The sequence below is a fragment of the Nymphaea colorata genome, chromosome 10 (assembly GCF_008831285.2).
Source record: "Nymphaea colorata isolate Beijing-Zhang1983 chromosome 10, ASM883128v2, whole genome shotgun sequence".
NCBI classification, from domain to species: domain Eukaryota; kingdom Viridiplantae; phylum Streptophyta; class Magnoliopsida; order Nymphaeales; family Nymphaeaceae; genus Nymphaea; species Nymphaea colorata.
This window is the reverse complement of record NC_045147.1, coordinates 2408111-2435275: the sequence shown is the minus strand read 5'-3', so window position 1 is coordinate 2435275 and position 27165 is coordinate 2408111. Positions and strand designations below refer to the sequence as shown.

General features: G+C 39.3%; 1 protein-coding gene across 2 annotated transcripts in view; it reads right to left on the bottom strand.

Moving 5' to 3' along the window:
- Positions 1–276: 276 nt before the first annotated feature.
- Positions 277–27165, bottom strand: part of LOC116261721 (protein virilizer homolog) — a 47989-nt gene continuing 21100 nt past the window's right edge. Inside the window, exons 20-30 of one of the 2 annotated variants that reach the window (XM_031640538.2) lie at positions 26326–26379; positions 26018–26232; positions 25855–25924; positions 19849–20177; positions 14870–15047; positions 4971–5049; positions 3501–4877; positions 2632–3428; positions 2457–2528; positions 874–947; positions 277–786 (exon numbers count right to left, since the gene is read on the bottom strand). In XM_031640538.2, coding sequence (XP_031496398.1) covers positions 927–947; positions 2457–2528; positions 2632–3428; positions 3501–4877; positions 4971–5049; positions 14870–15047; positions 19849–20177; positions 25855–25924; positions 26018–26232; positions 26326–26379 — 3192 coding nt within the window. In that variant the 3' untranslated portion in view covers positions 277–786; positions 874–926. Of the gene's footprint in view, positions 787–873; positions 948–2456; positions 2529–2631; positions 4878–4970; positions 5050–14869; positions 15048–19848; positions 20178–25854; positions 25925–26017; positions 26233–26325; positions 26380–27165 lie in introns of both variants that reach the window. The other variant, XM_031640535.2, reaches the window with a different exon arrangement.

Here is a 27165-nt window from a genome sequence, read left to right as displayed (position 1 = left end):
AGGATTTCAAATAAGAATAAACATCTAATCAAATGCCCGACAAGCATTTGTTCAGCTCAAACCGATTATTAAGCAGGCCAGACTTGAGCTGCCGGCAAGGGCTTTGGGCCTGCCTAAAGCCAAGTTTGCCAAGCCTTGGGCCAGCCCAGCCCCAAATTTGTCGAGCCTTGGGCCAGCCAAGCCCTAAAACACTCAATTCATTGAACACTTTGCTCGAATGGTGAAGTCAACATAAACACTTGGTACCGTTGGAAGTAGAACATGCAAAAGCATTACTACAACTCTGCAACTTCTGTGTTTCTTTCCTTTTTCTTTATGAGGAAAAGCTACAACAAGTTATGGTGGTGAGACACCAATTCACGAAAGCCCCCAGATCCCACATGTACATACATACATACATACAAAGAGAGAGAGAGAGAGGGAGAGGTAACCGTGCAAATTATACTATTCTGCATTTCTGATGGCCGTGCAATTCATTCATGCGCGAGCCAATGAAGAACGAGGGAGAAAAAAAAAAAACAAGAATTGACTGATATTACATAAAATGAACACAAGCAACTCTTCAAGCCATTGTGCCCCTGGCCTTCTTGCTAAATATGAGAAATTTCATCCTCAACAGTCTCGTCTCCAAGCACGAGTCACCAGTTACAGCATCCTTCAGTCAGGGGCCCCTGGGCAACAAACGTAAGGATGCTGGGCTCTGTAGAAAAACAGCCAAGGAGACACACAACTTACGGACCACATGCTTGATTTTCCTGACGGTCTATTCGCCCAGACAAATAATATCTGCTGAACAAAAACAGCTCAGAAGCAAATCAAAGTCTGAAAAGGCGACAGGGGGAAAGAATGACCATGGAAGCAGCAGCGACAAACCTGTTAAATTTTTCAGAACCTACAATGATGGTACTTATCCATACACAGCGACTTTACAATTGGCTCAACCGTTCCTAGTCAACCATTGAAATATGTAAGAACATCTAATATAGACAAGCAATTATTCATAGTTCATAAAAGCACATGTTGACATCCAACTGAACCAAAACAAAGTACATTAATACAGTACTATGACTATCAACAAGGACAACTCAAACGCAAAAATTGAATCTAAAAACATCTCATAAAATGGTGACAGATCATTCCATCAGGATTTTAGTTTTAGGGTTAAATCATGCCACCAGGATTACAGTTTCTAAAGATGGTTTAACAAGACAACAGAAAGTGTTCCCTTCATGTACATTCTAATGTTTAAGATCATACTTAACAAAAGATTATGGATGAATTTGTCAGACTTTCTAATCACTTCACTGTCTAAAACAGAGGATGACCAAGACATTCTTTCTTCATACAGCCTGATCCCCTATAAAAGGGATTAACAGGAGAGGGAAACAACCAACCTGACAATATTGACACAATGGTAATCAATCTACCATTCCTCCAAGAAAAACCATTTCATTTCTATGAACCTATTCTTATTGACACATAATCTGCTAGAATGTTTGAGTTAAACCATCATTTTTCCTAGTCATCAAGCAAGGAGCGAAAAAGTTTTTCACAAAATGGAAGCTTCTCATCAAGTTTTGGACTTGTCTAGAACAAAGCCATACAATGGGAGCAGAATTATTGAAATTTCTATTTCGCCACCATCAACCTGGAACTAAAACAAAGTTAAATATGACTAGTACAACCAAGAGAAATCAGCATATGATAACACTAATTTAATAACTCCATGGATATTTGAGACTCCTACATTTTCACTGCACAATTTATCAGCGTATGAATCCCACAAAAATCTAAAAGATCATGAGACAAGGAATCACTAACCAAGTTAAAAGAAATTTCAATCTCATAGTAGTGTAACTAACGGGAAACTAGTAAGAACCACCCAACTCACATGATAAGAAATTTAGTTCATGATCAAGAAGCACAAGTTTATCACCAGTAAAAAGAAAAGATGCAAGGGAATGCATATTTAGATACTCAAACCTTTGATAAAGCTGTTATGATTAGGGTCATAAACAGGTCAGATTTTGTGAATTCATTCGAGTGACAAATAATGGGTCTGGATATCCATCCCATGGATTATGTCAGACCAATGAAATGGATCCCAAACCTAAACTATGTATTGAAAAGCCATTTGATATGCACTCATACTACAATACATATGATACACAGATTAACTGGATTGAGCTAAATGTCAAAGCAATGCTATAAGCCAAATCTTCAGACCTGGATTGGGTTTTAGGTGCGGTTTACTAATCTGAGGTCGGAAACTTCATATGCATAACCTAATACTTGTGTTCAGTCAAGTGGGTCATCCAGTACTACACTGATCCATTGACAGCCTTAGAAGCTTTTTGTCAAAGCCTGTCTGACTTATTGAGAACTGGAATTGAAATGTAAGATGTTGATTTGACAGAAATTGAGGAGCATGTAAACGCTCAAGAAAAATAAAGTACCTGAAGCATCTGCATTAATTTTGGATGTTTTTCCAGAAGTTGACAGAGCTTCTCTTGGTCTCTCAACAATGACTGCAAAGTAGGAAAGGTAAAAAAAAGTGCTCAGCAAGATATAAATCTGTTCACATGGATAAGTAACAGATCATTCAAAATTCAGCAGAGGTCTCATGAATACCTGAATTGCTTCGGGAGAGGAGAAATATTGTTGCAATGATATTCCAGCATCCTGCTGAAACTGCGGCATGTTATCTACTTGAGAAGGTGGATGTTGTGCATGGACATGTTCAACCTGCTGCTGGGATTGTAAATGAAGCTCCTGCTGGGTGTTTTGAGAATAAACATGGACCTGGGACATTTGGAGCTGCTGCTGCATAGGCAATGATTGTATTGGGATTTGAATAGTGGATGGAGATTGCTGAAGTGATATTCCTTCTAATGGCTGCTGAGAGACCTGAATCATTGGCCTGAGGAGATGAGGATGGTGAATAGGACGTGGAGGCTGCGGTGGCTGAGGTGGTTGCAGAGGTGGACGAGGTGGCACTGTTTGGATTTGAGGAATTTGAAGTGGAAAAGAATGACTTGGTAGGTGCTGTCCTTGTTGCAAAGATATACCACTAAATTGACTTACTTGAATGGATGTGGGCCTACCAGGAGGCAACGGTGGGATAAATTGTGATGTTGAATGAGAAGACAAAGTACTAGATTGACTGGCTCCAGATGGTACTCGTGCATCAGTTAAGGGAGTGGGAGCAGAAGGTGGAGCTCCAGCACTAGTTTGACTGTAGACTGATGGTTGAGAGGCAGATTTTGTAGAAGCTTGTGCAATAGAGGTTGAAAATGGATGAGGGGTTGGCGGTAGAGGAGGCAAAGGTCTCCCAGGTCCACTGGATGAAGTACCAATATCATCATGCAGTCTGCTGCTAGAAGGAACACTGGCCCACACGTTCTTTGGATCTAGCAGTGAATGAGGAACTGTGGATGATGGCATGGGAACGTTAGCTGCCGATTGATGATCATAATGAACAGGTGACTGGAAAGGCTTACTTTGGGAGTCCTGTACTATGGCAGAGCTAGATGGAGCTAACAGAAGAGGTCCACCAGGATTATGACTTGGTTTATCCTCTCTTGAAGAAGCAATCACCTTGGAACTAGAGCCACTGGCTTCAAATGTTGCGAATGGAAGGCCAGCAGGAAGTGGTGGGCGGACATCTTGTACAGTGGGATGAAAAGGTGGTGCATGGCTTCCAAGTGGCTCAACATGTGCCGGTATTAAAACAGTTGAAACTGTTGGAGGTGGTGGAACTGGGGGTAAGGGTGGCTGATTGATAGAAGTCCTCTGTTCATAAAATCCTTGAGAAACCACAGCATTAGGAATGCCAGATGGGTGTGGACTGTCCCTTGCACTAACAGAAGTACCCATCCTTGGCTCTCCAAGAGACTGCCCAGAAGACACACCCTTATCATAAAATATAACAGGAGGAACAGCCAAGTTCGTTGACATCTGTGATGCATATCCACCTGAAACCATGAAAGGGTTTGTAAGCTTCTTAACTTGTTTTTTATCAGAAGAAACATTTGTATCTTGAACTTTTGATGCTTCAGGCCGAGGGACTAATCTTCTCAAAGAAATATCAGTGTTTTCACTTCCATCACTTTTACCCATGTGAGAAAACTGGTTCCTTTCATTTGCTCCAGGTTCAATCTCACCATTAAATGAATCAGAACTCCTCTTGATAATGACAGCAGTTTGTAGACTGTCATCTTGCTGAGGAAAGCTGAGAACATCATCAGATTCTAATTCCTCATCAAAAACAATGTTGATCTCATGATCATCATCCAGATCAGGTTTCAACCTCTGTGGTAGGTTTGTTTTCTCAGAATCTCTGACATTGTCATTGAGCGGACTCCTGACTTGTGCTACCTCTGTAACAGCAGGTGGAGCTGGATTCTGACGCTCTCTTTGTCTAGCCATAAATTCATCAACATGAATGGATGGAGGCCGCCCACTAGTGGATCCTGCACGCTGCATAGGATTGACATTGTTCAAGGAACCACTGAGACCATCCATACTTCTTTCACGGGCAACATAATCATCTACGTGCATGGAAGGAGGCCTGCTGGTATTTGGCTTTCGCTGACGGAAAGTATCCCTCCTACTAATACCAGAAGAGGATGATGTGCCTGCCCCCAGCCTAAAGGTACTAGAAGCAGCACTTTCAGCTGCATTATCTCCTCGTGGACGCCTATTTGACCCATCGAGTGATGTTATCTTCCTTTTCTGAGGAAGCGGGTATGATGATCTGTCGGGTGAAGAATCTGGGCATTCCCACATGAATTTGTCTTCAAGTCCTCCAAGAAGATAATTGGCGTCACCTTCTTCAGTACCCCACAATGCCAGCTTGATATCGTCAGAAACCAAATCTGCATTATCATTTTAAAATTAGAAAAAATTAGGTTATTACATACATGATATTGGAACAAAGAATCAGTAAGTTCTTAAAGAAAAAGAGGCACCTTTTCTTAGAAGGTCTTGAATCTGAGGCAAGCCAACAGTTTCCAGCACCAATAACATGGATGTGACATTACTCTTTACCTGCAGGTAGAGAACCATGTGAACCCAATCATATACTAGCATCCATAGTCACTTTCTTTTCTATCATTTTTTTATATGTTTCATTAGCAATCAAATTAACATACTTTTGTAATGAAATAGCAAATTACTGCACAATTCCCAGAATAGATAATTGCCAAAGAGTATTTGCATCTTAGACAAAGCAAAACACAAAAATTTTACCCATTATTATTCTGTCTTTTTGGGACTTGCATAGTATATAAAATGGACTACTCCAGTGGGACTCCAATAAAATGGAATCCCTGTCCATCCCCAAGGCCTTTAACCAAAAACCACATTACTGCTTGTATGCTTCTATGAAACATGGACCCTTGTGCTTGCACAATGTACCTCTCTCGACATGCTCGGACAAGGGTGCGAGACATGGGTGTGGTCCTAGTCACAGCTGGGACATGGCATTGACTGTGTTGAGCACAGTTAGTGCACCCAAGACCGAACTTGTCATTTTTTAAACTTGGACAGTTATGACCATGTCCAAAACTGTTCAGTTTTTAGAATTTTTTTCAAATGCATACACATATGCAGGCAGGAAAAGGTATAGTATAAGTTTTCTTTACCCCCTCACCAGTGTTGTACGTATCATACGATACGGGGCCGTATCGTTTAGGAAATACGATACGATACACCCCATGTATCGTAAATAGGGGCGTATCATACTTTTATTGTATGATACATACGATACAGGGCTCTGTATCGTACGATACGGGCTGATTTCAATAAAGGGGGGCTGGAATCCTCCTTTCTCGATTTTTTCTTATAAAAACCCTGCCCTTCTTCATTTTTAACCTAGAGATGGTGCCGCCGTGGAGGGAAATCATCGATTTCCATCATTAAATCTTCAATTTTCAAAGTGAAATCATCGATTAGACCATGAATTTGTGTGTGGGTGGCTGATTCCCGTTGGGAGGAAAGGGGTTTTTTTAAATCATGAAGATGAAGATGAAGAAGAAGATGGAAATGAGGATGAGAATGAATATGATGAAGATTATGAATGAGAGTCGAGAGGGGTTTCATTTTATATATATTGACATTGAACATTTTCATAATTTCATTATCATCTTGTGATGTAATACATAACATTTAAAACTTGTTTTCTGATGTGGTATCTCATAGACTTATGGACCTTATGACTTATGAATCTATGTGCTTCTATGAAGAACATACTATTCTCGATTTTTACTGATTTTTTATGAATTTTTTGAATTTTTTTCCTTTTTTTTTTATTTATTTAAAAAAAACGATACAGTTACGAAACGTTACGATATTTTACGATACGGCGTATCTTAAAGCCAGACCGATACGGCTTACGATACGCTTTTTACAACATTGCCCCTCACTACTTATTTATATTACAAAGATAATTTTTTTTTCAAACTATAGATATTGGCAAATTCCTTACATACTTCCTTAAACACCTGGTATCTCCCTGCCTTCTCTCCTCTTAGTTACATGGCCCCTCCCTCTTTTTTCTCCTTCTTATCTTTGCTTTCTTCTCTTCGCGACCCTCTCCCTCCCTCTTACTCAGTTATTTCCTTGCTGTAACTTGGGCATCATCTCATGACTTAACCTGCAATTCTTATTTAAAACTCTTTTGTATGTCTAGCTTATCTACATTATGACTTGTATTGATCTATTTTTGTTCCTTATTGTTGTATGTGTGTGTATATTTTATATATATATATATATATATATATATATATATATGAGCTGTGGGAGGAAGGCCTGCATGCTACCCTTGCTTCTAAGACCAACTGGATCAATGGGTTTAACAACTGGAACTGGCTATTACTCCCCAATCGAAAAGGATGCTGCAGGTCCAGAAACAGGATATGCATCTAACAAATATATATATCATTGTCACCTAAGTCACACGGGTGAGCCAAAGATGGTCGCGCACCCGCATTGGTGCGGGTGCGGCTCAACTCGGTCAAACCGAATCGGGTGCTGCTGACAGCACCTGTTTTTCTATTCTCTTGTATTTCATTTTTTTTACTTCTCCTATCTTTCCCTCTTCTCTCTCTCCTCTATTTTATTTAACAAAACTTTGAATTTTGTATAAAAGATTAAGGTAACCTTGATAAAAAAAAGTTCAAAAATATAGAACTAAAATTACTAATATAACAAATAACATATATATATATGCTCTCGCCACACCCGCACAACATAGATTGTCACAGAACGAGCCTCATGTATATATATATATGGTTTTACCGTGCCCGCACTGCACCTGCACCCAATTTTTTTTGAAACTTACTGCATCCCGCACTGGCAACTGCACCCATGTTACATAGATTGCCACAGAACGAGTCTTATTCGAAAAAAATGCAAGATGGGAAAAGCGTGTTTAAAAAAAATGCCAAAATGAAAAAGCGTGAAAAAACACAGATTATTTTGCGTATTTTTCTTTTTCTAGTTTTTTTCACGTTTTTACATTTCTTAATTACCAGATTTCTATTTTCACATTTTACTTTTAATTTTTTTAACTTTCTTAAATCTTGCCAAAATTTTCCCGAGATTTTCAACTTTGCAATATTATAATCGAAAACGAAATCTATGACAATGATATATATATATATCTATATATTTGTCTGCTTATATATCTATATAAAATCTATTATATAGTTAATTAACAGTTTAATAGCCCTATTTATCTATATTTACATTTTAGTCATTATAAACATATGTTCTAGGGATGACCACTTACAAAGGATAGTCTTTTCCTTGAAAGCAAAAAATGGTTCCTTTTTGAAAGCAGGGGCGTCTGTTAAACCTTGGTGTAGGAGATTAGAGGCTAAAGAGGTAGCTTGGGAGCTTTTGTTTTTTACCAGACATGTACAGGAACAGGTTAACATTGTTTTGGAACCTAAAAAATGGTGCTCTCGCGTACAAAAAGGTTATGAAGGAACCATGTACAGATAGGATGGGCTGCTGTTTTGTGGTAGATATGGAATGGTCTTCATGTTTCCTAATTGTAATATAGCTAAGGCGACCCTTGGTCTGCTGGAGTTAGTTATAATGTTTGACTCAGTAGTACAATGGGATGCTTTTCCAGCCCTTGGGGTTTGTTTTTCTTTTTCCCCCTATTGCTTGATATGCTGAGTATCTTGTCTTTTTGTTTTCGTAATTGTTATGGGAGCCCTCTCTCCCAGCATTTTGCATTGGAAACATTTGTTCTAGGGATAGTTAGTCAGATGTATATCTTAAATGTTCAGTTTTGTTCCGCTGACTGCAGCAAACATGCCATGTCGAAGGCACACCAGCACCTGACTCGTGTCGACGGTGGTGCGGCAGCTCTTTAGGAGCACCCATGTGACATAGTCTAACACAGGCTATAGATCTCTAAAAGAAGCATCCGCCTTTGAAACCAAAACTCAACATTAGATTCCACTAGCATGCCTACCCCAAATGGACTTTCCTAGGTTGCATAACATACCCAGGCAATCGTTCTGAGGCGCTCTGCTAGCGTATGGGGATCGGGTCTATTCAGACCCAATCCATTCTCTTTATATCCACACGCCTAAGGTCACTAAGCGGTGGCTTCCTTGTAATATTTTATATTTTTATGTACAAATCTGTTGTAACCTAATTAGGGTTACGTTTTAATGAAAGATTAAGGAACGCAGGGGCTGTGTGCTTTGGCCGACTGGTCTTCCTTTCCTCCATCGTCCTCTCTTTCACTCTTTTACTCTTTCTTCTCTATTCTCAATCTATCAGAATTTCAGACAGAGAGACATGTTTATGTGAAGATTCTTACATGGTATCAGAGCCAGGTTACATCGTCCTCCGGTGAGTGATTTCAGTTTGACGTGATTAGTACTAATCTGCCCTAAATACCATTTTTCTGGCGTGGATATCCCTCTTTTCAGTTTTGTGCCCTAACCCTGCGTTATTTACCCTAATCGATTTCCCTAAATCGAATTGCCCTAATTTCTGTTGCTGCCCTAATTTTTGCCTCACGTCGTCTGCCCTAATCATATCTTTACAATCATGGATCAGCCGACTCCTTCTCTTCTATCCTCTAGCTTTCTCTCTCAACTTATTTCTCAAAAACTGAATCATAGTAACTATTTGATTTGGAAACGTCAAATTGTTCCATTTATTAAAAGCCATAAACTCTATGAGCATGTCGATGGGACTACTCCAGCACCTCCAAAGTATATTATCCGTGAAGTGAAGAAGACCGTGGTGGGAGATGAAGCTGCTGGGGCTTCGGCTGGGAGTGAAGTTCGAATTGAGTATGAGACTCTTACTGAAAACAATCCTGAATATGAACTTTGGCTGGCTCACAATCAGTCCTTTGTTGCGTATATTACTTCTACCTTGTCAGAGGAGGTATTAGGAAGCATTGATGATGATTTGACAGCCATGGAGTTGTGGACTACCCTTGCCACAACATATTCTCAAGTATCTGAAGCACGATTTTTGCAATTAAGGAGGCAATTTCAGGATATAAAGCGTGGGACGCGTACAGTTTTGGAATACTTGAATGAAATAAAAAATGTAAGTGATCAGCTTGCAGCCATTGGACATCCCGTCAACGATAAGGACAAGGTGCAACAAGCCTTGAGTGGCCTGGGAACAGAGTTTGACATTTTTTGCACAGCCTTGGAAGTCCTACCCATCCTTCCATCTTTTGAAGATCTGAAAGCTAAGCCATTTCAACACGAAGCTAGTCGTGTTCAGCGGCAGAATTTAATCCCTTGCAACAGCCACAATGTATTGATCACAGGGACGCATGCACTGCAAGGGAATCACACACATCCTTGGACTTCTCAGACAGGAATGGGAAGAGGGATTCTTCCGACACCACCAGGCATGAATGCTACGTCTGCCACATCTAGAAGGGTTCCAACTTGCTTCTATTGCAACAAGAAAGGGCATGTAAAATCAGAATGTTGGCACAATCCTCAGAACAAACATAATCAAGTCAGGCGTGAAAACAAGGCAGCCGCAGGGTCAGTTTCATCATCATCTGGCTCAAATCCGACATCAAATGTTTCAGCAGACATGCAGCAACTTCTCATGACAGCCTTATCTAAGCTCCACTTGAAGCAAAATGAGCAAGGAGAGTGGTATGTGGACTCTGGAGCAGCAGCCCATGTTACTGGTGACACAGGTAATCTCTCTAGTGTTTTCCCTTATTTAGATCAAGGTTCAGTTGTCACGGGAGATGGTTCCCATCACACAATATCACACGTTGGAAATGCACAAATATCTATGGGCTCTTCTTCCATTCCATTAAAGAATGTCCTTGTCGTTCCAAGTGTCAAGAAGAATATTATCTCTGTGTCCAAACTTATAGATGATACTCACTCTTCTGTTGAATTCACGCCGTCTTCTATTTATGTCAAGGATGCTCGAACCAAGAAGACAATCGCTGAGGGCACTCGCAAAGGAAATATGTATGTCCTTGAAGAAGCTCCAAAGTTGTCAACACCTCACATCTCAGATTCATGTCTTACAAGTCATAGTGAAGTCAATGTCGCAGAGTATAATAAGTCATCCATTTGGCATGGTCGATTAGCTCATTGTAGTCAATCTTTTGTTCGAAGTCTTGTTGCAGACGGGCTCTTAGATAAGTCCAGTCTGAGTTTAGTTAATGAGTCCAGCATGTGCTCGAGTTGTCATATCTGTAAGAGCCATGCCCTTCCCTTTCAGTTAATCAATAAAAGAGCTTCAAAGGTTTTTCATACTATATATTCCGATGTTTGGGGGCCTGCTCCAATTCCTTCTTCTTCTGGGAGTAGATACTATGTCATTTTTATTGATTCATATTCCCGCTATACTTGGATCCATTTTATGAAACACAAATCTGAAGTTTTCCGCTTGTTTACTCAATTTCATACCTTGGTTCGAAATAAATATTCCAGTAATATTGTGCATTTTCAATGTGATGGTGGTGGTGAATTTATTTCTAATGAATTTACTGAGTACCTGCTAGATAATGGGATCACTAGACAAATCTCATGTCCACATACACCTCAGCAAAATGGAATTGCTGAAAGGAAACATAGGCATATTGTTGAAAGCGCGCTCAGCATGATGCATGACACAGACTTACCCATGACATTATGGACCGAAGTTTTTCACACGACTGTCCATGTTATAAACCGACTGCCATTGGCCTTGCTTGATGGAAAATCACCATTTTTTCTATTACATCAAAATCAGCCAAGTTATGAGGAATTGCGTGTTTTTGGATGTGTGTGCTATGTGCATGTTGATGTTTCCTTCTGAAACAAATTTCAAGATCGTGCTATTTTGTGCAGATTTATTGGGTATGCAGATAACTACAAGGGTTATAGGTGTTACAACCCTAAAACTGGGCGTGTACATATTTCACGACATGTTGTTTTTTATGAAAGCAGGTTACAGGATCCCAAGACTCCTCTTGTGACACTCAAGGACAAAAATGAGGTTTATGATACTTGGCTACATGCTGAAATCTTAAGACAAGGAGCAGAAATGTTAACTAAGCACAAGGTGCAAGATGTTAATGAGCCCGAGACAGTTGTAAGTAGTTCCTTGAATAGCACTACTTCCTTGGACAACATGCCTTCATCTTCTCAGCCCAGTGGTCCACCTATGCATAATCGGTTCTCAGGCCTGGTGTATTCTAGGCGATCAGTTTCTACTACAACTCCACGCAAATCACAACGCGTGCGACATCCTATTGATAGATGGGTGAGCTATAACAACTTTTCTTTGGATTTTCAGCTATTCATGACAGAAGTCAGCAAAAAGGTGGAACCAAAATCTTATCTTCATGCGAGTAAGGAAACATGTTGGGTTGAAGCTATGAATGAGGAAATTGTAGCCTTGCATGAATGTCAGACTTGGCAGATTGTCCCTCGTCCAGCTGATAAGAATGTTGTGGGATCCAAATGGGTTTATAAACTGAAATATAAGCCAGATGGTAGCATGATCGGCATAAAGCACGACTTGTCGCGCGTGGTTTCACTCAGCAATATGAGGAAGATTATGATGAAACATTTAGTCCAGTCATCAAGATGGGAACAATCCGTGTGATTATTTCTCTTGCAGTCTCATATGGTTGGCCTCTTTATCAATTAGACGTCAAAAATGTCTTTCTTCATGGAATTCTTAAGGAAGAGGTATACATGGAGAAACCTCCCGTCTATACTACTCATGATCCTCAAAAATGGGTTTGCAAATAACACAAGTCCTTATATGGGTTGAAGCAAGCTTCTAGATCATGGTTTGATCGTTTTTCTCATCATATACAACAAGTTGGTTTTCTCCGAAGCTCTCTCGATCATTCTTTGTTTATCTATCATACTGGAGAAGCTACCACCTGGTTACTTATCTATGTTGATGATATTGTTATAACTGGGAATTCTCCTTCACATATATCTTATGTTAAAGGTATGTTGAAGCAAGAATTCAAGATGAATGATCTGGGCGAACTACGATATTTTTTAGGTGTTGAACTTGACAGGACAAATGAAAGTTTAACTCTTACCCAACACAAGTATACTCTTGATATTTTGGACAGGGCAGGTATGATTAACTGCAAACCCATCACTACCCCCAGTGTTCTGAATACTAAATTGACTGCATCTGATGGAATTGCTGCATATTCCAATCCTACATTCTATCGCATCATTGTTGGTATGTTACAATACCTTACTTTTACTCGCCCAGACATAGTATATGTTGTAAATCAAATCACTCAGTTTATGCATGCACCCACTGAAGGTCATATGGATGCCGCTAAGCGGATCCTACGGTATCTCAAAGCTACTCTTGGCGATGGGCTAGTCTACACGACATGTCCAAATGTTTCATGTTTCTCTTGGACACAGCATATATACATATGTTGATGCAGACTGGGCAGGCGATCCCGATGACCGACGATCAGTTTCAGGTTTCTGTCTCTTCCTTGATTCTAATCTCATTTGTTGGAGCAGTAAAAAACAGCGTGCTGTTGCACGATCTAGCACTGAGGCAGAGTATAGAGCAATGGCTGCAGGGACGGCTAAAGCATCATGGTTATGTCATTTACTTGGAGAGCTCAATCTCCCTATTGCTCGATCATCATTACTATGTGACAATCAGAGTGCAATAAAAATTGCTTTCAATCCCATTTTGCATGATCGTACCAAACATATAGAGGTTGATCAACATTTCATTCGTCAAAAAGTTGAAGAAGCCGAGATCTTGCCTACTTATATATCCACACATGCACAGATAGCTGATCTTTTTACCAAAGGTCTCACAGGGCAGCATTTTTGGGATTTGAAGAACAAGTTGTGCATGATCAAATCTAATGCACAACTTGAGGGGGGCTGTTAGCGTATGGGGATCGGGTCTATTCAGACCCGATCCATTCTCTTTATATCCACACGCCTAAGGTCACTAAGTGGTGGCTTCCTTGTAATATTTTATATTTTTATGTACAAATCTGTTGTAACCTAATTAGGGTTACGTTTTAATGAAAGATTAAGGAACGCAGGGGCTGTGCTTTGGCCGACTGTTCTTCCTTTCCTCCATCGTCCTCTCTTTCACTCTTTTACTTTTCTTCTCTATTCTCAACCTATCAGATTTTCAGACAGAGAGACATGTTTATGTGAAGATTCTTACAATAGCTAATTTTTTTGTTCAGAATTTTTTTCAACACACACACACACACACATATATATAGAAAGAGAGAGAGAGAGAAGGTGGATCCCTTCGACCAGGTATATATATATATATATATATATATGCTCCACGCCCAGACCCATACATGTAACCATGTGATGTAGAGTATGAAGTATGAACTCACTATCTCAGGATGACTAGAAATAACGAAGTTTATACTGAAGGTTGTGAATAGCTGACAGTTTGGTGAGTCAAACTTAAGAATGTAGATGGGTTGCACTCCTACATGTTTTAGCAGATTACCAATTTGAGAGATATTAACATACAGCAAACTCATGGAGCAATTACTGGCAATTGAAGCTTTCTCATTTTCAGAAAAACATGGTGAGGAACAAGAATATCACAAAGACAGTTTAACAAGAACAAAGAAAAGGTTGACCCAAATTGTTCATGGACGAATTCTGAAGAAGGCAATAAAGGTAGTTGTTTGCAGCCCGGTGGAATTGGAGATGCATCTTTTCTATGGTTCATCATCGTGAATGCTCATCCAACAAACACCGAAACAAAGAATATAGCATTAACATGTAGGTCTTTATTAAGTGTTATGGAGAAAATCACCATTCTTTTCTTTTCTTTTTTTTGGTATCTACGACTTCCTTGAGATATCAGTTCTCCTGGTCTTGCTAAATGACATAAGTAATTTGGACCAAGTAACAGGTGTAGTTCCACCTAGACCTGGTCAATCTAGCAAGCAGAAGACTCATCAACCTATCAAACTTCAAAGGAGTGTGCAAGAACAAAGTGTCAAGGGAAGACTTGTGCAAACACCATTTCTAAACATAGGAATAGATGACTTGTGCTAAAGCAGATTGATTTCCTTGAAACAAATTAACAATAAAGAGGGAATACAACATTATATAATGCCCTTCAGAGCCAAAGAATGTACCGAAGAAGCTTGTCTTTGGAAACTTTTACAAGGTCAACTGGTTTAACTTTATATGATCTCGACCGCATGCACCAAAACCAGTAGTTTGAACACAATGCTAGAATATTCTAGCGCATAACCAAATTAACTAATTAAGTAGTTCTAGAATGACCATCCCACTGTATAACAAGCATTTGTAGAGGATAAATGAAGTAACCAAATTTGGGAAAAAAAATTAACAAGACAGGCTACCTGATCCAAATATATCTTAGTATTGGCAGGGTTTAAGAACTCATTCTTAATCATCCTCGAATCTATAAGTGCTAATATCCTGCGGATCTCCTTCAGCTTCTCCTCATCATGAGTACCAGCATTTTCTAAATCATATGACAACCCAAACAAGCATTTAATTATTGAGACTCCCTGCAAACTGCGAAATTCAAACTAGTATCAGATAACACTTCTCGTGAATCTGTTCAAATTTGCATAAGAAAAAAAGACTGCATACAACCAATCATACTTAAGGAATTAAACAAAAAACTAGCCCCAAACAGCATAAAAATCTGCAAAGAAGAAAAGGTCTCGTAAACTTTTCTTCTTCAATCAGGTACATTAACCAATTCAGGAAAAAGCTACTAATAACTTGCAGAAAACAAAGGACAACCATATAGTCCAATGAGAGAAAATTAGTCATGTAATGAAAAAAATCATGATGCATTTGGACAACACAAAAAAAAACATGTAGTGTCTGATGTCAAGCCAAGCTGTTATGAGAAAACCTGGTTTCTCACTATTTGGCCGACGAAAATCAGGTTTTTCAAAACCATGCTTTCTTTGAGAAGGTGTATCATGGCCCCCACCCTCCCATCCACTTCCCGACCATGGACACCGGTGGTTGGGACTTCTCCTTGTTATCCAGCCATTTCCATCCAGGTGTTTGAGGGAAATAGCCACATTGGTATAATCTGTCTCCAGCCATTTTCTGCCAACCAACGACAAGGCTGGGAAAAGAAAATCTAATTATAGTTCTTTCTCATTTTTCTTGGCCATATGCTAGCAGGAAAATGTTGAGGGGAAATATTTATTAGTTTGTGGTCGTTAATTGTAATTTATCAAAGGTTTTTAATTTTTTTACAATATGTGGTAATAAGGAGGACTGCTTTGTAATTTTTAACCAATATCTATTTAAACAGAGATTACGGCTAACGAAAACAATTTTTCCTGCTTTCCTCCAATTTATAGCAACATGGCATCAGAGAAGCACCAAACTTAGGACCTAAATCACATAGGTATGTGGGTTATGTGCACATACCAGTACGGCAGTAAGCCAATACTGGGACGGCGGTATGTTGGTGGTAGGTTTGGATCAGTTCTGGCACATTTTTTTTCATTTTTTTCTTACGTTTGAAACATATTTTTGTTAGTTTATTTATGTTTTATGTGATTATACGTAGAATTATGAGTGGAACTACTAAACATAGTCTTAATGGAACGTTGTCTATATATGTGTATATAAGTATATAACAACAAAATCAACATAACAATACATAAAAATATGTCATCAATACAAAATAAAATACATAACAACATATACTCAATTAAGAAACTTTAATTTAAAGGGAAGGTGGCTTTTCACTTTCCCATGGACTAGGCATGTTGGCGCCTAGGCCAGCCTAGGCGCCAACACGTATTCCATCGCCTAAGTGGTGGGCATAGGTGATAGGTGTGCATTCATGCTTAGTCCATAGACTCCACACCTAGGCGAGGCCTTTGGGTCAATTCTCTACTATTTTATGTCTACTTCATTGCTTCTTGTGAACAATAGACAAAGTATGCCCTTTCCTATACCTGTGTTTCCTTTGGAGTCCATCCCACTATAATGTCAAACGAGTCCACTCCCTCTGTAATAAATGGGCATAATCCCTCTAATCTTCCTCCTTTTCATGATCCTCCACTATACACTCAAGAACCACCAAAGGAATCACCCTCTTATCAATTCCTCTTCTCTAGAGATGAGTTATTACAGTAACACCGATGTTCATGATGTGCATTCAGAAGATCAAGTACATATTGAGGCTCCTTAGGTTGATGATGACAGTCACAATGCATCATGGAAAAGACAATGGCAAAGTGCCCTGCACCCTATCTCCAAGTTTGTCAGATGCTAGACTGGAGAATCATATAAAAGATTTATTTCTACATTATAGGTCACTTCTATTTCATTGACACACTCTCATGCTTTATTGGACCATCAGTAGAGACAGGCTATGCAGGAAGAGATGCACACACATTAGTGTCAGTGCCCCTTTCACCAAATGCACATATCATTAGTTGTAACTGGGTGTCACCATTAAACATAACTCAAACCATCAAACGGGTCCACAGAACAATAAAAGGTCACTTATAAAAGGGTAGGTTGGTAGCCAAGGGTTACACCACAGACATAGACACTGGACATTTTTGAGACATTCTCAGTGGTCAGACTTGCTACCATTCATTTGGTTACTTCTGTAGCATTTCACTACGGGTGGATGTTGTGTTAATTGGATGTGAAGGATGCCCTTTTAAATGGAGATCTATTAGAGATTGCGTATAAGTAGCAACCTCCAAGGTTTGAGGTTGAGGGGGAGTGCAGTAAAGCTTGTAAACTAAAGAAAGTTTTGTATGGTTTAAAACAAAGTCCTTATGATTGGTAGAAACCATCTAAAGTAATGTCTTCTTTTAGGTTTCATAGATTTGCATCCGATCATCCACTCTTCATTAAGAAGATATATTCTAAAGTTGCCATCATGGTGGTATGTGGATGACAGGATATTAACAGGGAGTAATATGTAGGATATTTTAGTTTCCAAAGCACATCTTCAGAAGCACATTGTCACCAAAGACCTTGGACCACTAAGATACTGTTTAAAAATTGGGGTGGCTAGGAGTAAAGAAGGTGTGGCCCTATTCCAATGGAAATATGTGCTTGAATTGTTGAAAAAATGAGCATGTTGAGTGTTAAACCTGCCAACATTTCAATGGGTCTCAGGATACACTTGTTTGACAGGTAGCATAAGCCAACTGATAGCATAAGTTATCAATCTCTTGTTGATAAGTTGTTATATGTGACAATTACCAGTCCCATAGGTCACTCGCTGTGAGTTTATAGACAAGCCTACAAAGTATATTAGGATACAGCTATCATGATTCTCAGATATTCGAAGTCATTGTTAGGAAAAGAATTGTCATTCAAAGAGGGGACTCCTCTCGATGTGGTAACAGATTCAGATGTTGACTATGCAAGAGCTGTGGAAGATAGAAAATCCACCACTACATTTTGTGCATCTGTAGGAAGAAATCTGGTGACATGGAGAAGCAAGAAACAAATTGTTGGGGCACCATCTAATGCAGAATCAAAACATAGAGCTATAGCTCAAACAACAACAGAGATGATGTGGGCGAAATCCATATTACTTACTTAAAAGTAAAAGTTCTTATTCCCATAATGATGAAATGTGATAACAAAGTTCCTATGTATATTGCAAAGCATATTGAGGCAGACTGTCATTACACTCAGAATATGGTACAATCAATATACATATCCACAGTCCATGTATCTTCAAAAGACCAAAATAAGTTATAAGTTTTATCCTTTTGAAGTGTTGTGACAAGCTGAACATGATAGGCATCTATACTCCCGCTTCAGAGGGAACACTAAGAGATATTCATCAGTTTGGGGTAATTAGTTGCAAATTATTAAAAAATTTAAAATTTTAGCAATGTGCTATCATAACTCATAAGGAGGACAACTTTTTCTACTTTTCCAATCTGCCACAACAGAAAATCGATGGTCAAGTTCGGCAAACATGGGTGACCTCAACTTGCCACTTTCTAGCCCGTGAGTACCCAAAAAATGGTTACTCTACCTGTGTTGTTAAAAGTATTAGATGGAGCCTAGGCAAAGAGTAGAGCCTAGCGCCCAAATGTACATAATTTGGACTCGGCACTTGTAGAAACTAGTAAAATACAACACCAATATAAACACAGACAGTTAGATGCAATCACAAAAAAATGACTAAAGCAATAGAAAATAATTTAAACAAACACATGTACAACTTATACCTAACAACTTATAACAATAAAACAATTAAAATGCATGACACAAACACATTAAATATTTCATGGCATATTAACAAACTAAAATTAGAAAGTCCAAATTTAATGAAGTTGAACAATTAAAGTTTAGAGGTTAAATAGCCACCCAGAAAGAAAAACTTACAAGCAAATACCAATGCTTTTCAATGTTATAGAGCATGCAAAATTTTATGATTTCCTAATTGCCAACTAGTAAATCATTAATCCTACTTTCAAAAACTAAAACCCTAAAACAAAACTTAAGATTAAAAAAAAAGAAGCATAAATTCTCAATAAATCAATATAACCAAAAAACATGTTCACATTGCTTGCCATAAAAGTGTGTTCTAAAAATATACTAACAAGATAATACGTACACACACACACACAGAGATATATATATATATATATATATATATATATATATATATATATATGAGCAAAAAACTTAAGAACATAAAATATTCAAAGTATTGTAGCATATGGATTATGCCCGTAGGCTGTAACTATAAATGCACATGCACACACACATATACTTTTAATAATCCAAACATCACATGCAAAAGGTGAAAAAAATGCACAACAGAAGAAAATTTTTCTTTTTTGCCACAAAAGAAGGAAGAAAGAAGAATTGGAAAGAAGAAGAAACAAAAATTAAAGTTGTCAATCAAAAATTTTAGGTACCTTCAAAGTTCCAATGGCAGGTTGCTTAAGAAAAATTAACCTATGCAATAAACTAAGGTTAGAAACCTAAGCAAGCCTTCGATAACATAGTCTCTACCTTATATTTTATGTATATCGTTATTAAAATAAAACCCTGGGAGCCTAACAAGGATACAACTCAGATTGCCAAAAAACCTGGTTTATGGGCACAACCGGGTTTCCCTGTAACCACATTTTGCCCTCTGTCATCCAAACAGCAGCTTTAAAAATCAGATAGCAGCAACAAGAGACGCCAGCATAAGAAAAGTTCTTCAGTTTAAAAGACAGAATCTAGAAAGGTAGTTTGGCAACACCATAGAGGATTGGCAAAACGAGGAACTGCATTCATGTCATGTACTTTGTTTTCCATATAACATATCAAATCTTAAAACTGATGTAAAAATCATACTGACCTTTCACATCCAGATGAGAGATGCAAACAGCCCACACATAACAAGTTGAAGGATTCAAAGACCTTAAGTGAACATTCAATTTCAGATTCAATAAAATCTAGCAATTTCCTGCAGCAAACCAACAACGGGGAAGACTTCATCCAGTTACATTGATCATAGAAACCAGAATCTGAATCCCTTGAATTTCCTTTCTCCATCTCTTTATCACTCAAAACCAAAGATTGGAACTGCTCAAACATGGAAAGAAAAGCAGATTTTCCCTGATCACAGCAAGCTAAAGCTTTAAATGAAGCCAGACAAGCCTCCAGTTCCTTCCCAACTGGCAAAACCTGAAGAAGGCATGAATTTGTTGAAAATAAACACATCAAATCCTTGAATACGGTACCTCAAAACTAATTTCAAGCCAAAGCATTTGAAGAAAGATAGGAATCCAGAAATAACACTTCAATGACAGAGAAAACAGAATAAAAATTACAAGTAAAATCATTTTCCCAGAAAACAATAACAAAAAGTAAATAAACAGAGCATAAACCTCCCTTCTAAAATGACAAGAAGATTAGCATCAGTAAAAGAAAAAATAAAGATTAAGAAAGAAAATAAGTAAGCAAGACAATGTTCCTCTCAACAGAAACATACATTTGACCAAGTCAAGTTCCTGTACCAGGAGCTCCGACCTTTTTAACGTTCACTATTGACGTAATTCATCCAAAAGGTGACAAAAATGTTCACAAAGGATTACCCTGGGGTCATCAAATTGCAGGAAAAACTGCAAAAATTTTCCATTTTGCAAAAAGAAAGGTAGTCACTAGAAAAATGGACATATATCTTGGCTTTTTGAATCAAACTTGACAACAGCTTTCTGTTACAGTCCAGGGTTCGGATCAGGAATCGAGTCTGTATCGGGTCTAACGGACTGATCCAGAAGATCACTATAAATAATGGAATTGTGGGGGTCATTAAGGTTATCGATGAAATAGGGATTTTCCTCTGGCGAGGGTCGCTCTAACTGGGTTAGGGCAGTGCGTGTGGGTGAGTGTTTTCTTGTAGAAGATGGAAGTTAGCAGGTGGTGCCTAACAATGGTATTATAGCAGGCTTTGAGGGTGCAGTCGACAAACATTGTAGATGCTCGATTGGAGAAGATGGAGATTTCATCAGCAAGGATTTACCAAACAACAAAAGGCGTGAACGAGATGTGAGATGATAATAGCAGACTACAGGCAGATGTGTCTGATGCTTGAAGAGCTTCTAAGTAAGGAACCAACCGAGGTTGCTCTTTCAGATAGGAAATTTCATGCTCAATTGGGTACCAATTCAGAAACTTCAAATGGCGAATCTGAAGAAGATGCTCCAAGCGTTGAGGTGAAAACCCAACTCATGGGTGACGCTGGAAGAAATTGTGCAGTTCAAGAGGTTGAAGACGTTGTTTCCCTATGTCCAGTCCTGCCACAGAGGATGATAGGTCATATCGTCAAGCACCAAGTTAGTGACTAGTTTGTTGAAGTTGGAAGTGAGTTCTTAAAAGAGACAGACGAAAGGGGTAACATCTTTGTACTCCCATTCCCATCTACAAAGGAAATCTTCTCCGGTGGCGATAAATGGGGAAGAGGTCCTACAGACATTTCTACATCTTCAGGGAAAGACACTCATACTCCCAAGGCAGTGCCAAACGCTCCCCAAATGAATGCACTAGAACTCAGGTCAAAGGCCGAATGCATGCAAGGCACGGTTCACGGACTTGGGCCTGACGCAAGTATAATGAGAGCTTCCCATCTACGGTTGGTGATGGCCTGCAAACCAAACCCCTTTGCAGCATCAATGATAGACACACGATCATTTCATAGTTCAAGGATGATACCATCATCATGTCAATAGCATCAAAGAAACAGCGTATGTTGCAGAAAACCCCATGGACGACCTCGATACCATCTAAATCTGAGGTAAGCGTTTGCTGCAACGTCGAGACAAGTGGCCAGGTGTTGCAACCCAGCAAACCCCCATGGGTGTGGATCCAAGATGCCACAGTAATGGGAAAGATTACAGTGGAAATGAAGAACAAGGACACTACACCACTAGCTTGGACCTCGCTAGCTTGTGAGGGAAGGACCTCAAATCGCCCACCCACGCCATTGCCATTCACGGCATCTCTTTTGACCAACCTTATCCAGTGTGAGCGGAAGAGAGGGAGAAAAGGACAGAAAGGAGGCTCGAGGGAACGAACATCTAAGGTACTATTGTTTGATATTATAATTGATTATCTTATTCCCTTGGGGATCGGCAATCAAGTTCCAGCAAAGGGTATACTCCATGTCAAGTATACTCTCACCAACAACATTCCTAGGAGAATCGGGGAGGGCCAACTGGATCATAAGCATGGGGAGAGAGAGTCGACGATTGCTGTTGCAATCCCTATCAATAAGAGGATGGTGGACATTGACCAAAAACAGTAGACGCTCAGCACTCAGGAGTCAGGACACGTCGAAGGTCACTGCATCAGGGTCCATGCCTGTGGCCAAAGGGGAAGAGGCGTGGTCTGGTCATACAGCAGCGTGGAGCAATCTGAACAGCAAAAACGCTTTAATTTTGGGTCGTTGGGACAATGGAGCAATTGAACTTGTAGAACAGTCTTGCTTGCTCAAATTAGGGGTATTGATTTTCTTAGTAGGTTACTTCCTTTGTGAGTTCTAGATGATCTGAACTCCTCCATCGTGTATGGTAAATTGGCGACATCTAGAATTTATGATGAGAAGGATGATGAAGATTGTGTAGCTGCCTTCCTAGTATATAGGGCCTTTCATTTATTGGAGTTCGAAGATGTACGTAAAATTGCAGCTGAAGTATATGTTCATCTTCACCGACAGGTCATATTGCCAAGTATTGAAGCTCAGGTGCAGAATGTTGTGCTCTATCAGGATACTGCTGCACATGAAGCTCTGGAGGCATTAACTGTTACATTTAGAGACGTTCACATATTAATGATAAATGGCAATCATACAGTTGGGGAGTTAGAAACGAGATCATATTGGATTCTTTAGCAAACAAGTTTCTTGATTGTAACAATGAGCTTCTTGCAATAGGACTGCTAGCTTGCAGTTAGCGAATTGTTTTGATTCACTGGAAGTGGTGCAGCCTGGATTCATCGCTACTTATACCCTACTGCATAGTTACTAGCAGAGATCACAAGGAGCCCTGCAGATCAAATGCAGCTCTTAAGCGAGTTCTTGTTGATGTCGTTGACAACTTGGCAAATGGAAGCGAAGGTTCTTTAATTTGTATGCTGAGACCAATTAAGTTGGTAATGGAGTTGCAATCTTCAGCTTAGGGCACACTGATCGCATGGACAGCACAGAATGCAGCACAACATTGATGGGAAGGACTACCCTCACTTGACAATGGTTCCATATCAAACTCTCACACCTTGAGGACAAGGTTTTTTTTCGAAAGAGGGAGTAATGTTACAGTCTAGGTTTCGGATCAGGAATCGGGTCTGTATCGGGTCTACTGGACTGATCTAGAAGATCACTATAAATAAGGGAATTGTGGGGGTCATTAGGGTTATCAATGAAATAGGGATTTCCTCTGGTGAGGGTCGCTCTAACTGGGTTAGGGCAGTGCGTGTGGGTGAGTGTTTTCTTGTAGCAGGTGGAAGTTAGCAGGTGGTGGGTAACGCTTTCCCATGCAATTACCCTAAAAAAGGAAATAATATGACCTTCATGAGGGCAAAATTTAGTTATGCCCAATAAAAGTTTACCTTAGGGCAAGTTTGATTCCCTTGATTTGTTTTACTTCAGGACAAGTAATCCTGAAAGGGTAGGCTTCAAAGGTGTATCAAACATATGAGAAGGAAACCACAAATTTCATTCTCTTTTTGTACAGGGTGAAGCAAGTTCGCCTAAGGAGTTCCGACTTTCTTCACCCTACAGCCTCATCAGGGGAGAAAGAGAAAGTGGTTGTTCCATGCCTCTATGAGTACAGGTGACATCCTTGGACGGTAGAGGTGGCAGCAAATGATGCTAAAGGCACTCTCATGGCCATGGAGACCTCCAATGAGATTGCTTTTCCAGAAGCCCAGCAAAACCATAGATAGATGTGTGTGTGACAGAGAGAGAGATTTATTTCATCTGTCTTCCTCTTGCCCCTCATTTGTTGGTTCGTACCTAAAGAAAAATCAATTCCCGTACTTCTTCTTGCCCTCTCTCTCTCTCGCTCTCTCCCCCCCCCCCCCCTCTCTCTCAGTCTCTCTCCCATGAGTAAGATTTTCTCGCCCTTGCTCATGTTCATGGGTGTTAACAAGGAGAGTCATTTCCTTCTTCTGTTTGTGTTTCATAAAGTAGGAGGGATTTGAGGGAAATTTCATTGTTGTTTGGTGGAATCATGTCTTATGCCTAAGAAACAACACATCCCTTTTTTTGCGATACCATTGAAGGTAATGACCAGGATAAGGACACCCATGTTTCTCTTTGACATCCATTTTCATTGGTTTCAGGAAGTTTTAAAGGAAATATAAGTACTAAATGGGTTTCCATTTTTCAGATTTCATGAGAAACAACAATGCCCATAATCAATTATGGGCTGATGTTTGGTCATGACTTGATTGCTGATTTTGCTCCATGAAAAACTATGCCTCCTATGCCATATAGACATGGCAAAACTGGCGCTGCACCCACATCAATGCAATGCAGGTGCAGGTATGAGTGTAGCTTTGGCTCTGATGCGGCACTCAACTCAATCAATCAAAGTCGGCTGCTGCCAACCACACCCGTCCCTTTCTCCATCCAAAAAAGCCCTCCATTTACTCTCTTTTTCCTCTCTCAGTTTCTTCTCTCCCTTCCTCCTTTTTCTTTTTTTCCCTCCTACCTCTCCTCTATTTGTGTTTTTCAAATTTTCAAAACTGACTTTCTCCCTTTCGTTCTTTAAAATAAGGATGACTACTCTCTCTAACTTTCATCCTTTAAGAAAAAAGGACACCCAGTTGGTCATCCTTTGTAAAGGAAGTGTCCATCTTATAAAAGGACGACCAGTCTAGTCTAGTCATCCTTTTCAGAAGATGACTGGACCCCCTGTCTTCCTTAAGGGATGACCAAGGTAGATGTTCTTGTTTTACTTAAAATCCAAAATTTTAGAAAATGCTAAAGCAACCTTCAAATATGTTATGCCCCTTGAGTTAGTGAAGCCATGACAATCACTCAATGATTTTTTTGTTTTTCTTCCTATGTTGGCCCAACAAATTGTATAGACAGTTATTAATTCAAGATTGTAGATGTAACAGATAGTGTCAGATCCAGATTCCATATTTCACTTAAATTAGTGGTGTGCATATCAATCAGTTGGAGAACTTTCTGAATGATTTATTTAAGATGGTCAGGGAAAAGCCAAATTTGATCATCTATTTTTTTCTGCAAGCCATCTACTGTCAAATTATGATGAATGGAAGAGTAGAAAGAGGGCAAAATATACAAGTTATCATTAGTTGCAATTCATTTTATTTGAATAACAATGCTTTCCTCGCAACCACATCAGCTCCCAGGAGAACATAAACAGTCAATTCACCTGCTCCACTTGTCAATGTTGAGCAGCTTTTTTTATTTTACAAATAGAAATCTGGTTTTCACCTAATAAAACAAGCTTTTGTTAAACAAGGTTCATCAAAAACTAAACTCTACTTTAGTTGGTTACTGCTACTAATGTTTGCTATATGTCTTGGACTCTTACTGGAGCATCGCTTTTGAACCAACTAAAAGCTCATTGCATATCTCAGAAGTCACAACCGTGAAACTACAGTTGAAGTAATAAAAACTTCAATGTGATTGTAAGTTTTAACTAATCTAACAGATTAGATACTATTAGTTACTATAAAAACAATCACCTGCAAGTCTCTGCAATATTTTCAAGGCCATGGGGTCAACAATTTCAACCATATCAAGTGAAAACGGAAATATCATAAAACAATCCACCGGCATATCAGATACGCAAAGAGAAACAAACAGCAAGAAGTATAGAAGACATGCCTGACAGAACTGAAGAACATAATGACATATTGAACAGCAATCTCGCACAGTGGCACAACAATTGATACACCTGCATGCCATTTCCAAAACCATTCAATGGGTAAAGCAAGAAACAAAAATCCACTTCGATTCATACATAAAACAGCATCTATTGAAAGCTTACTTCTCATGCATCTTCGCAGTTGATAAAGGTGTTCCATCATCACAAATTAATTCGAACGATTTAAACACAGGCCAACACCAAGTGGTAAATCTAAGAAGACTTTTTGCTGGAAATTTGCTTTCTGTGATCAGCTTGTCATCTGCAGTGAATGCGTCAGCAATCTGCCCAGTTGCTTTTCCAAGAAAACCCACTATTCCTTCATTCAACAACAACATCTAACATGAAGGCAGCAAGATGATGGTCAGTACAAAATACTAAAGCAGAAGTCCTTTGACATAGATACCACACATGAGCCAAACTCAAATTACCTTTCCACAAGGATGTTCAAGCAAGCTCGCAAGAAAGAAAAGCAGCCTCTGAACCTATTAAGAGTTTACACCAAACCCCAAATGTTACACAAGCAGCCCGTATAAAAGTAATTTCAGGTATTGAAGCACATGATAGAGAAATTGTGGCTTCTGAGCTAGAGAAAGAAAGAGATCAGATGTGCTCTACTTTGCTGAAGCCTACAAGCACATATTGTATGGTGGCACAACATTACAAACTGGAAGGTAACTCATTTCTTCGTGTAACTGAACAAAAAAACAAACGCTAGGACAAACATATGGGATGTAGGAAGACAAAGGAAAGTATGAAAAATCAATTGACTTTGCCTAGCCATTAGAAGGCCTAAACATAGCACAAGCATGGTCACTAGCATTATCTAACCTACTCTTGACCACATATGAAATCATACATGCTGCATATGCCCAAGTCTCTTGGAAAGGCACCATTAAATGTTACTGATACAGACTATTCCAGCTTCTTCAATGTCAAAGGATCAATTCAAGCCATTATATGTCACTGTGCAAGGCAACACAAAGCAGTGGAATGAAAAATGTGGTTCTGACTTAGGAGGTCTTACATACATGCAGCACATAGAGTCATGGCATTTGTACCCGTAAAACTTTATGGACCAATTTAGAGCTTGCAACTGAAAACAGCTCGCCCCCCCCCCCTCCCCCCCACCCCCAAAAAAAAACCCCAAGTCCAATCAATGTAACATAAAGAATATCTTGCCGTCAGTAATGTTTGTTTTTGTACACGTGCGCTTCTCTTTATTTCAAGTCATTGCATTTTAATCCTGCAACTGACATTTTTAGTTACAA